At 43.0% G+C, this 13,279-nt stretch overlaps 1 protein-coding gene across 3 annotated transcripts in view; it reads left to right on the forward strand.

The window, feature by feature from the left end:
* The window catches only part of LOC116324943 (solute carrier family 13 member 1-like), a 28,089-nt gene extending 23,211 nt beyond the window's left edge, over positions 1 to 4,878 (forward strand). For all 3 annotated transcript variants that reach the window (XM_039614372.1, XM_039614373.1, XM_039614371.1), the window contains 4 exons: positions 913 to 1,007; positions 1,850 to 2,011; positions 3,923 to 4,060; positions 4,164 to 4,878. In XM_039614372.1, coding sequence (XP_039470306.1) covers positions 913 to 1,007; positions 1,850 to 2,011; positions 3,923 to 4,060; positions 4,164 to 4,298 — 530 coding nt within the window. In that variant the 3' untranslated portion in view covers positions 4,299 to 4,878. The remainder of the gene's footprint in view (positions 1 to 912; positions 1,008 to 1,849; positions 2,012 to 3,922; positions 4,061 to 4,163) is intronic.
* The last annotated feature ends 8,401 nt before the right edge of the window (positions 4,879 to 13,279 follow it).

Here is a 13,279-nt window from a genome sequence, read left to right on the forward strand (position 1 = left end):
CTCCGGGTCGGGGATGAGTTCCTGCCCCAAGTGGAGGAGTTCAAGTATCTCGGGGTCTTGTTCGCGAGTGATGGGAGAAGGGAGCCGGAGATCGAAAGACGGATTGGTGCTGCGGCTGCAGTGATGCGGATGCTGCACCGGTCCATCGTGGTGAAGAGGGAGCTGAGTGTAAAAGTGAAGCTCTCAGTGTACCCGTCGATCTACGTCCCTACCCTCACCTATGGCCACGAGCTGTGGGTAGTGACCGAAAGAACGAGATCGCAGATACAAGCGGCGGAAATGAGCTTCCTCCGAAGGGTGGCTGGCCTCTCCCTTAGAGATAGGGTGAGAGGTTCAGCCATCCGGGAGGGGCTCAGAGTAGAGCCGCTGCTCCTCCACATCGAAAGGAGCCAGCTGAAGTGGTTCAGGCATCTGACAAGGATGCCTCCTGGGCGCCTCCTGGGTGAGGTGGAGAGCTGGAGAGATTATATCTCTCGGCTGTCCTGGGAACGTTTTGGTGTTCCCCCGGATAAGCTGGAGGAGGTGGCTAGAGAGAAGGAGGTCTGGGCTTCTCTGCTTAGGCTGCTGCCCCCGCGACCCGGCCTCGGATAAAGCGGATGAAGATGGATGGATGGATGGATGGATGGATGGATGGATGGTTGAGTAGTGTAGATTTACTCAGCTTTTGTTTTTCTTAGTTCTTCTTAATGCACTTTTCCTACACTACATTATTCTCACTTCTTTGGTTATTGCGTCCTATGCATATCAAGCTTTTACATAAAAAAATAAACTTTAAGCAGCACAGAAATGTGTGAATACCTAAAATCAGAAAAGTATTAACACTCATTTAAATCTCAGAGGTTCTGAACACCTTGTCTGTTTTTCAGCATCTGTCCCATCAGTCCCAGTAAATGTTTTTCTCTCTCAATTCAGAGTCCATGATTTCCTGGAAAGAGTTTCAGGCCTCCATGCCGTGGCAAGTTGCCCTGATGGTTAGTGGAGGCTTTGCCCTGGCTAAAGGTGCAGAGGTATGCTGAAATACAAATCACAATACATTCAGAACAGTTTCCTCCTACCGACCAAGAAGAAATTTGGTTTTCACAGTTAACACAAAAAAATCTCAGGTCCAGACAAAAAACAGCTCTCTGGTGTAGATCATTGGGGATTACAACAACTTTACCTTCTATCAACTTAACTGGACTACTCCCCTGATTGTGTCAACATTGTTTTCAGTCAGTGCTCACAATCAGGAAGATTATAGTAAAACTTATTGAAAAGCGGGAAATAAAAAAAGGATCAGAAGATTGTTTAGCTTAGAGTTAAACCATAAGTACACTCAAATAAACCAAAACCAAATATAGTTTTGAGTGTACTTCAATTATATCTCTGTCTATCTCTATCTCTAGAGATAAACAGCGACAGATATAGAGATAGATAAAGATATAGGCCAACCGATTGTGGTTGTAAAAAGACTTTAGGACCTTCAGAAGTCAGTGGAAAAACCTTCTCTTTGAATTGCCCTCTGTAAGCACTTTGCCGCTCAGTTTATGGGCTCAGTCACTCATTTAGACTGAAACTGAACAAAAAAGTCTTTTTTGTGAATTTTTGAATTTTAGAATGCACAATTAGCCATGGTATGGCTAATTGTGCATTGTCCACTGGCAATTTGTCTACATTGAAATCATTAATTAATGAACAAATGGTTTCACAGTCAGACCAGCCTGTCTTCATTGCATCTGGTCATATGTCCACAAACGTCATCTCAAATCTTCAAACTGGCCCTTCAGAAACCAGTGGTTGATATAATGGTACATAAAGCTTGTATAAAATCTGCTGTACACTTAACATGTGTGTTTGTTTGTGTGTGCAGGAGTCAGGTCTCTCTTTATGGCTGGCCAGGCTGATGACACCTCTGGGTGACCTCCCGGTCTTAGCCACAGTCACAGTGGCCTGCCTCCTTACCACCACACTGACAGAAGTGGCCAGCAACGCTGCCACCATCACCATCTTCCTCCCCATTCTCTCTCCTCTGGTTAGTTCAGTGTGTTATACTGTACAGATCCGACGAAATGCTGAGAATTACTGTTAGATAACCTGTTCAGCTCATTTTCAGCTCAGTATTTTATTCTTGGACTTTACTGCAGTACTTAAAATAATCATTATTTATCTTACACTGGGCTGTGGAGTAGTCCCTCCGTTTATGGTCTGGTTGAAACAAACCGTTTAAATCCACTCCCTTTTAGTCTACTTTCTTCTGATTGGCTTCTCCCGACAAATACAACACGGAAGGGATAAGCAGCAATTTTATACTCATGTTGCATTAATGAGCTCTTTAGAAATCAGTTGGTCTGGGCCTTTCCTGCGTGTTGTTCCCTGTTTCACCATCAAATCCAGCACTAGAGCCAAATGAGTGAAAAATAACTCTGAAAAATAAGTAAAACTGTGTGGTTACAGCTTCCATTTGATTCATTTTCTTCAGAATCTGCTTTTTCATTTGTTGAGCCTAAATGTTATTTGATGCCTGTAAATTCTTTAACTTCTTCATTAGCATCAACTTAGCGTGAGGTCGGCCTCCAGTTCAAGCATTAATTTACGTACTCGAGTGCTAAGACTATGCAGAGACCTGTCTTCAAGATTCCTCTCATGTCTCCTCAGTCCTGACCTCATCAGTGCTTTCAGTCTGATAAATTCAGCTTTTTTGATCCTTAAAAAGAAACCGCTGTGACATCTGAGTCGTTCTGCTGTTTCAGTGTTTTGCTTTAGCTGCAGTTTGTACTGTTTATGAGCTTTAAGATTTTGTTTCCACATAAAACAGAGCATATGGAACTTACAACAAAAGAGACCACCACATCAAGGCTAACAACTCTTTTCACAGTTCTGTCTCAAGTCCTTCTGACCCCCCATAAGCAGGGAGGGGTTTCTCCAGGAAGTGTGCAGAACTTACTCATTTAGCTTTTTTAAGGGACAGATCTCTGGGTTGGCTGAGAGATTCAACCCTCATTGCTGACCTCCAGAAGAAGATGGTGCCTCTGTATGTTGGCCTTGAGCACGTTCCTCTGGTCAATTCAAACCACTCATTTGTATACTTGTTTTTTTGGTGGAGCACAATTCTTGAAATAACAGCAGTCTGGATCCCACGCAGGTGGTCCATCACAGAGTTTCACACCCAGGCAGTAAATCAAAGAAATTACATTTGTGCAAACTAATTGCATGCTATGTGGTCAAATGTTGGTGCATGTTGGAGATAATTCCCCTCTTTGTTGTGATCAGTGTTGGGGTCATTACTAAAAAAATGCACATATTAGAACACTTTTCATCAAGTAATGTAGCACATTAATTAATTACTAACAGGGTGAAGTAATTCATTACACATTACTTTCTTCACATCGTTTTTCATTAATTTCTTTTAATGGATTGTTGGTTCTTGTGTTTTACTTTTCGCAAAATTACCGTTTAACCATATAAACTTATAGGCTACAGACACACATAATCATACCCTGAATTGCCACAATGACTCTTGTTTAAAAAATACAAAAAGAACAGGTACAAACGGAGGCAGTTTGTGAACATAGCATCCTGACCAAGTTATAGGGGGGGGTGATGTCATGTTGGCAAGTTCATCTTTTCAACCAGGATCACTGCAAAGCAGGCAATAGACATGCCCGTCCACCATGTCCATCCCAAGCTTTGCATCTCCAAAGCGTGAAATGGATATGCATGCAAAAGGTACAGTAAGCTGCAGTAACAGCAGAGGGCGATATTTCACTTCAGGCCAACATGAAAATAATCACAGGAATGCGTTTAAACAGACGTTACATTCAAATCTAAATACATATTGGCCCCTCTTAATCCTTTGAATGAATGTGAATAAAAGAAAAACTAATGATTGTCATTTAATTTCACTAATGTGTGAAATATTTATGAGAGATTGTTCTCGCTTCAGGCTGAGGCCATACATGTCAACCCTTTGTACATCCTGATCCCCGCCACCCTGTGCACATCCTTCTCCTTCCTCCTGCCAGTGTCCAACCCACCAGGTGCTGTGGTGTATGGCTATGGACACTTTACCACCCTAGATATGGTGAGTTCTGTCATAAGAAAAGAGAGGCAGCAACTAGAAATAACTCTCACTAAATGTATGCTGGCCATAATTCACAAGAAAAATCTGATCATGTCTGCTGCAGGTTAAGGCGGGGCTTGGCGTCAACACGATTGGAGTCCTCGCCGTCCTGCTGGCCATAGCAACTTGGGGAATTCCTTTGTTCTCGCTGGATACGTACCCCAACTGGGCACCGACCTTCAACTCCACAACGCCTTGATGAGTGGACTTGGGGCTTAGTTTTCAGTGGTCAGACTCTGAATCCTGAAAGAGACTCAAAAAAGGCTCCCGAGTTTGACTCTTAAGAAATAGATTAATGTGCTTTAACTAACCCAAAGTTGAAAGAGTGTATTCATTGCTCTTTAGTGGTGTTACTGCTTCCTCTCCACCAACAGGTAAACATTTAGGAGCCCCTGTTTCGGTGCTGCAGTCGCCGTAAACCTGGTTGCCAACAAAAAACATTTAAAGAAGTCATTTTGTCAGCAAATCTCATGTGCAGACCCATGTGCTCTATCATAACTCCACTGTTTTTCAAAAGTCAGGATGAGACATCCTCCTAAAAATCCCCCCCAAATACTCCCACACACTGCAGCTTAGCAGAGAAGAGAATGAGCTCTTTGCTGCCGTCTAGAGTAATTTTGCATTCAACGATGGACGCGTAGCCCAGCCCTGAAAACCTTTGGATTTGCACTTCTTCATTGCACCTTTTTAAAGTTATTTACTGTACTTTATAGGTAAATTAATATAAAACAAATTTGCCAACTGAAGGTTGATGTCACAGAATGTTACTGGAATAAACAATAAAAGCAATTTGAGTTTTTCTAGTTTGTTACCATTATGCTGAGTGCTGTGGCAGGCAGGATGAGGACCTCGAAACAATAAGGTAAACTGAAGGAAGCAGCTTATTGCACTGTAGCAAAACCTAAGCTTTACAAACACAGAAAAGAAAACCTGAAAGGGAACCTAAAAAAAACTAGGGAGCTAGGAACAAGTGTAAACCAGAAACAAGTGGAAGAACACGGGGAACACAGCTGGGAGAGATCAAGCATAACGAGACAGGGAATAAGCAAAACTGAATACCCTGAACGCAGTACAAGGAACTATAAAAATAAAACAGGAAACATGAGATGCACTGAGACGCGGGTTAGACACTGGGGGGCGTCCAAATTCATAGGCTGCATCCTCCTGAGGCCACATTTGTAGGCTGATTACGTCACAGCGACGCGACGAAGGCTGTCCAAATTCGTAGACTCCTCCAAATGCAGCCGACAAATGCGTCCTCCTTTTCCCCAGATTCGAAGGATGGGTCGGGTGTATCCTTCGTGGCCCACCATATCCCAGAATTCATAGCGCGGCCAAGCCAATTCCAGTTTCCAACAATGGCGGGAGCTACTTAGTTTTAATATTACTCTTATTCCTCTTTCTGGGTCACAAAATAAACTTTTAAGATATTTTTAAGCGAGAATGTAGCTGTGTAAACTTCAAATGTCTGCTCGGTTTATCAAGACATCACATATTTGTAGAAGTGCTCCAATGTTTTCAGAGACGTCTGTTACCCACCACCTCCATAGCCAGCCGGGGTTCAAGGCTCTCTAGAGCCGGCGAGAACAGCGAACTCCCTGCACATTGTTTTCAAACTACTCAGGTTAAACATGATATATAAGTCACTTAGATAACTTAAAAATTTTATTGCTTGGCTTTTTTCAGTGTTTTATTTGTTCGTGAGTAAATCAGTTTGGCTGAGATTAGAGCTGAATAAACGTCAAACAGAAAGCTGATTAAACAGAAGTGTGAGATGATCGAGAGTTTACGCCAGTGTCCTGTTATATTTTAGATAGCAAGGAGCAGACGGCTGAGTTTATTCAACTCCACCCAGACAGCTGGTGACGCAGGTATGAACGCTAGACCGTTTAATTTCTCACTTCCGACCTACCCGGCCACAAAGGCCGGGTCTTCAGGAGTAAGCAGCCTATGAATTTGGACACACCCCCATTGGACCAGGGAAGAAACAGACATGGGAACAGAGGCGAATGGGGAAACAGAAAGGGAACATGGATCACAGAGACAAGAGTAACTAAAGGACACACATGGAACGAAGGGAAGGCATAGTGACAATATATAGATAAATATATATACATACATACATATATATGTATAATAGTATATATATATATTGTTAAAATCTCCCAATTCTTTTAATCTTTGGGCTGAAGGAAGGACAATACTCGGTGTATAAATGCTCAATCAACAATTATTTATTTCCATACAATTTAACACTTATGAGCACAAACCATCCGAATGGGGAGAAATGCATGAAGAGGGTCACAGCAAATCTCAAACTGGTGGAGGGTTACTCAGCCTCTTATAGCCTCTAGTGGCCCCCACCTAGTCGTAAAAGCCTAAACATTCACATTCTTCCTCTCACACGGCGCCTAAGTTATGACCTCGGCTCCTTGTTTTATCTCCTCCTGATGAGATGGGGCAGAAAACCTCTCTGGTATGTTCTGTTCTCTTCTAATCAGACAAATAAGGCCATGACTCTCTGAAAACGGTATTTCTTATAACTCAGCAGTATAATGCATCATAAAACAATATCATTCATTCACAATAAATCAGCAGTCTAATCTAATACAAATCAGTTTAATAAATCTAATAGTTATCACCTCTTCAGAAGAACAAAGCAAACTAAAACTACATAATAATTTCACAATCATTAATCAGGGGTATAACATGGCATAAGATAATATAATAATCTCACAATATATATATACAGTGTTGGGAAGGTTACTTTTAAAATGTATTCCACTACAGAATACTGAATACATGCCCCAAAATGTATTCTGTAACGTATTCCGTTACGTTACTCAATGACAGTAACGTATTCTGAATACTTTGGAATACTTAATATATTATCATGCTGTTTACAACTACGTGAATGTACTATTGCTGTGATTTATTACTGTTACTGAAGGTCGAAACGGGACCTCGGCTAATACGTCGGGTTCGTGTCGAGCTGGTAGCCGAAAACTAGCTTTACTTTGTTGTCTGGGTCAACTTTGCTTATGGAGAGAGAGAGGCGTTGAAAGGCTTCTCCAACGGAACTTATTTTTCCCGGAGGAAAACACGAACACAGTGTACAGTTGAGTCTTAATAGCTTACTTACAAATGGGCTCGTCAGGCACTCTTCTTGGCTGCGGTGGTTATTATTATATTTACATGCTTCCAGCTCCCGTTTTTGCTCCGTGACAGCTCGGACTTTTCCTTTCTCTCCCTCCCTCGCTCACAGACACATAACGGGTATGGTAGTCCATTCTCCCTGCAGCACGGACTACACTGCCCATGATGCTACATTCTTTAGAGCTATGCCTGTAGCAGTCTGCCTTTTAGCTTAGCACAACAACAACAACACAAAGGCGCTCTCTCACCCAGGAAACACGCAGAGAGAGAGCGTCACCCTGTAACCATGGCAACCGTAACGCTGCCGCCTGGAACAACAGAACGTAGCTGTCAAACAAACCCAAACAATCCTGACCCGCGACAATATGAAACAGGGAAGTACCGCCGTGTATTCCATTTATTTCACCAAAGTAACTGTATTCTGAATACCACCTTTTTAAACGGTAACTGTAACGGAATACAGTTACTCATATTTTGTATTCTGAATACGTAACGGCGGTACATGTATTCCGTTACTCCCCAACACTGTATATATATAACGGCAATGCTCAGTGGCTAGTGGATCTGAGGGCAGACCATAGCGACCTCCCTGAACAGGGTCCAGTAATCATCACAGTGGCAGACATCCAAGAAAGGGTCTCCAGTATGAAGAGTTGGACAGCACCAGGCCCCGACATGGTTCACGCCTACTGGCTGAAGAAGCTGACTGCACTCCACGAGCGTCTGGCAGCACAAATGAACCAGCTGCTAGTTAACGAGAGACACCCGGAATGGCTAACCGAAGGTCGGACAGTCCTGATCCCCAAGGACCCCAAGAAGGGACCGGTCCCATCCAACTACCGACCAATAACCTGCCTCAGTACTACATGGAAGCTCCTGTCAGGCATCATATCGGCTAAGATGAACGGGCACATGGGTCAATACATGAGCGGGGCACAGAAAGGGATTGGCAAGAATACCAGAGGCGCAAAACACCAGCTACTGGTAGACAGAACGGTCAGCCGAGACTGCAAGACCAGACTGACCAACCTGTGCACAGCCTGGATTGATTACAAGAAGGCCTATGACTCAATGCCCCACAGCTGGATACTGGAATGCCTAGAATTGTACAAGATCAACAGGACCCTAAGAGCCTTCATCAGGAACTCAATGGGGATGTGGCGTACAACACTAGAGGCCAACCCAAGCCCATAGCACAAGTCACCATCAAGTGCGGGATCTACCAAGGAGATGCTCTGTCCCCACTGCTGTTCTGCATAGGCCTGAACCCCTCAGTGAGATCATTAACAAGACTGGCTACGGATACCGACACGGAACGAAGCGGTTGTCAGCCACCTCCTGTACATGGATGACATCAAGCTGTATGCCAAGAGTGAACGAGACATCGATTCACTGATCCACACTACCAGGCTATACAGCAATGACATTGGAATGTCATTCGGACTGGAGAAGTGTCCGGCCTCTTCATGGTTCCCATTCGCCTGTGGGATCCCCAGGTGAATGGGAACCATGAAGAGGCCGCTAGGAAAGCTGCAACCACCAAGTACCTGCAGAGGGTCAGGCAAGTCCTGAGGAGTCAGCTGAACGGTAAGAACAAGATCCGGGCCATCAACACCTACGCCCTGCCCGTGATCAGGTACCCTGCTGGGGTAATAGGCTGGCCAAAGGAGGAGATAGAAGCCACTGACATAAAGACAAGAAAGCTCCTTACCATGCATGGAGGGTTTCACCCCAAGTCCAGCACCCTGAGGTTGTACGCTAAGCAGAAGGAAGGGGGCCGGGGACTGGTGAGTGTCAGCACCACAGTCCAGGATGAGACAAGAAACATCCACGAATACATCACGAAGATGGCCCCAACTGACAGCGTGCTCAGTGAATACCTCAGGCAGCAGAAACCCAAGAAAGAGGAGGAAGGCGAGGAACCATCATGGAAGGACAGGCCCCTGCACGGTATGTACCACCGGCAGATAGAGGAGGTGGCTGATATCCAGAAATCCTACCAGTGGCTGGACAAAGCTGGACTGAAAGACAGCACAGAGGCACTAATGATGGCAGCACAAGAACAAGCTCTGAGTACAAGATCCATAGAGGCTGGGGTCTATCACACCAGGCAAGACCCCAGGTGCAGGCTGTGTAAAGATGCCCCAGAGACAATCCAGCACATAACAGCAGGGTGCAAGATGCTAGCAGGCAAGGCATACATGGAACGCCATAACCAAGTGGCCGGCATAGTGTACAGGAACATCTGTGCCGAGTATAACCTGGAAGTCCCGAGGTCAAAATGGGAGACGCCCCAAGGGTGATGGAGAATGACCGAGCTAAGATCCTGTGGGACTTCCAGATGCAGACGGACAAATGGTGGTGGCTAACCAACCGGACATAGTGGTGGTAGACAAACAGAAGAAGACGGCCGTAGTGATAGATGTAGCGGTTCGAATGACAGCAATATCAGGAAGAAGGAACACGAGAAGCTGGAGAAATACCAAGGGCTCAGAGAAGAGCTCGAGAGGATGTGGAGGGTGAAGGTAACGGTGGTCCCCGTGGTAATCGGAGCACTAGGTGCGGTGACTCCCAAGCTAGGCGAGTGGCTCCAGCAGATCCCGGGAACAACATCGGAGATCTCTGTCCAGAAGAGCGCAGTCCTGGGAACAGCTAAGATACTGCGCAGGACCCTCAAGCTCCCAGGCCTCTGGTAGAGGACCCGAGCTTGAAGGATAAACCGCCCGCAGGGGCGTGCTGGGTGTTTTATATATATATATATATATATATATATACACAGACAGATAGATTATTATTTATCTATTTTTTATTTAGATTATTGGTCATTTATATTTTATTTTGCAGTACTTTGTTTTTTGAGCATTTTAATTCTGTTTTTGTGATTGCATTGTATTCACATACACATTCTGTTTAGTGTCTTCAAACATCCACTGGACTTCACTGATCCTCAGTGAACATGGAACCTCTGTCATCATCTTCTTCTTATGGCATGCATTGAATACACAGACATGCATATTTTTAAACAGCACAACAAAATGTAAACAGGGAAATTACACAGCATGCACTCAAATGAAAGATTCATAACATTAGTGACACAAGCAGATATTATCTTTGATGGATTCACTAATTATTAAGGTTGGAACAGTAATACATACTGTTTCCTTTTTCTAAAGAAGGTCTCAGTATCAGAGTGCAGTCTTGGTTTTGCATGGATATAATAATCTGAGATCTTTTACTGGGGATCATGAGAGTTTTACAGCATCAACCTGTAACCATGGTTACTCACCGCCACACATACACCATTTCAGAGGGAAAAAAGAGAGCAACCATTCTGCAGCCTGACATCACTCTGAGCAGCTGCATGATTTCCTGTTTGCACTGATCTTCCCAATAACTTAAAGAAATGTTGTCATTCTAGGAAGCACTTTGGAAGCACTGACAGCCTGTGATTCACCAACCTGACTTTGTATCTGAGACAGGTGCCAACTGCTGAACCTTGTTGAGTTTGTCGGACCAATCAGCACAGGCGCTGATGTTAGGTTGGACCAGAGGTGTTGGCTTACTCAAGGGCTGCATCATTATAAACTGTTCCACCCTATAAACCTGAAATCTGTGTGAAAAGGTGACCTGTGCGACGTGCAGAACAACACAAAACATTGTTCACCATCAAATTACGAACCGTCCCCTTTACTATGCCACTGCGCCACGTGCCTGTATGCACACGTGTTTTTAATTTTCATAGCACATTGCAGCATTGAGGCATTAACCTAACACAATGACTCCTTTATTTGTTACAGATTCAGCAGAATCACTTGCTGCGTGCACACTGCTGAGAAAAAGAAGCTCATTTCAGTGTATTTCTGCTTTGTTTCATCAAAACTGTGTCAGTGAGGAGCCAAGAATTTTAGGATAGAGCCAAAGTTCATCCATGCAAAGTACCAATTGTGGACTCTGATAACATCTCCTCCTCCTAAAAATAAACTCTCCTAGTTTTAACACTGCATTTTTTTCCTCATGCAATTTGCAGTAAATTCTGTGTCACAGACCTTTTAATTCTCATTTCTGTGACTCGTTTAAACATTCTCCACCTAAAAGTGAAATTTTTACAAATACATGTGCTACAAGGCCAGCTGCCAAAATATTCCTGTTAACAGCTTTCAGTCACAACACCAACAACACAGAGCCTCTGTAATAAATCCAGCAGCTTTTTAAGCTCAAAAGAAGGAATTCAGCTGCTGCAGGTTTCAGTAAATCTGGACCTACATGTTCCTTCTTGTTTACAATTCCAACCTTTGCACTGAAGCGATATTTTTCCACAGGCGGTTCTCATTTATATGACCTCTATAAAACAACGGGGTCAGAGAGCGCTGTGGTGAAGTACGATGAGAGCTTTGTGGTCCATCTTCTGCACATTGTCGTTACAACATAACAGATGTCACGCTGTAGAAGGAGAGACGACATTTTCATCCAGGTCATTGCGAGGGAAGAGGTTCAGAATAGGAGATAGGAGAAACATTTGGAATGCACCCTCTGTCTCTGTGTTACGTTACTTCCCATTTTAATTTGCTAGTATTTTTTGTGTTTCGTGTGTTGGATTTAGTTTTACTTCCTTTGTCTTGTGTTTTTTATTTACCCACCTGTTCCCCATTCCCCTTATCAGCCTTTGTGTATTTATTGCTTCAGTCCACAGTGTGTTGGTTTCTACATTTTGTTTTCTCTGTAAGTTAAAGATGTGCTGTTTCGTTCTCATGGATTTCTGTGTTTGTGGAATTTGTCTTTGACCAAAAATAAAGGTTTGCTCTTCTGTTCGCATCAGTGTGCCTGTGGTGTCTGCTTTTAGGTACTTTCTCCCAGCATATCATGACATGCTGATCTTCTCCATCTCAATTACTTTCCTTTCAGCTGATCTTTACTCTGCTTTCATTTCTTACATCTTTCAGTTTGAATTGAACAGTTCAAGTTGCTGTTCCAGTCAAAACCAAATCAAACTTTAATGATATTACACAATTGAAGAGCTGTAGCCATTCAGAAGTTGACTGTCAATTAAAAGTCCTTGCACAAAAGAGTGTGCTATTTTTTGGATTTTCTCAACAACAAAAAGCCCTTTTTATAATCAAAACTAACAAAGAAAAAAGAAAACTTGCACAGTGAAGCAGAATTTGGGGCTTAGCAAGTTCAGGGTTAATGGAAGTGGGTTTTCACTGTTAGAAGGGTTTGTACTTCTTACCAAAATGCATCGTCATGGAAACATTTGCTGCTGACGTGTCCTTTTCTGGAACAAGTTATGCTCCTGATAAGAGAACAACAGGTGCAAAAGCAGAATTTGCTGACCAGTTCTTTGAAAAATATTGTCATGTTTCCTGGAATATCCCCCGGACCTCAGTGGATGGCTAGTAGGAGGGTCTAAAGTAAAGCTTTTAATGATTTTGTCTTTACCTGATGAGCATCAGTAAGAAATACAGATTCAAATTCAATCTGTTTTCCCCCCTGTTCTCTGCAGGTGATTGACAAACATTTTTATTGTCTTATGAGCCTAAATATCAGATCCGAAAACAGGGCACTACCAGGGTATTAGTGCTCTACTGAGTCATCAGTGTTATCAGCTGATATTGGCTACTTGATAATCAGTATCAGGATTTATGATGGCTGATAGGTGAACATTAAAAAAGTAAAGAAGCGAGAAGGCAGAGAACATTGTAGCATTGATCTGAGCAAAGTAAATAAATTAAATAAATAAATAATTATTAATAATAATAAATACATTAAATTAAATAAAAGGAATAAATAATGTATAACACACGTTGGGGAAATGTGTTCATAGGTTGTGTCCCTGGAAGAAAAAAAAAATCTGCATAATACTGGGTTTTTCACCAATCGCCAGCTGATCTTCACATGGCTGTTAAAAGTCTAAAATCAGTCGACCTCTACGAGGGATGTTGTAGCTACACTGTAGCACAACTCCCTGATCATTGTTTTCAAGAATCATACAATAATTTTAGGATTTGAAATTTTAAAATTTCAATT

Source organism: Oreochromis aureus, linkage group 7 (assembly GCF_013358895.1).
Source record: "Oreochromis aureus strain Israel breed Guangdong linkage group 7, ZZ_aureus, whole genome shotgun sequence".
Classification (NCBI taxonomy): domain Eukaryota; kingdom Metazoa; phylum Chordata; class Actinopteri; order Cichliformes; family Cichlidae; genus Oreochromis; species Oreochromis aureus.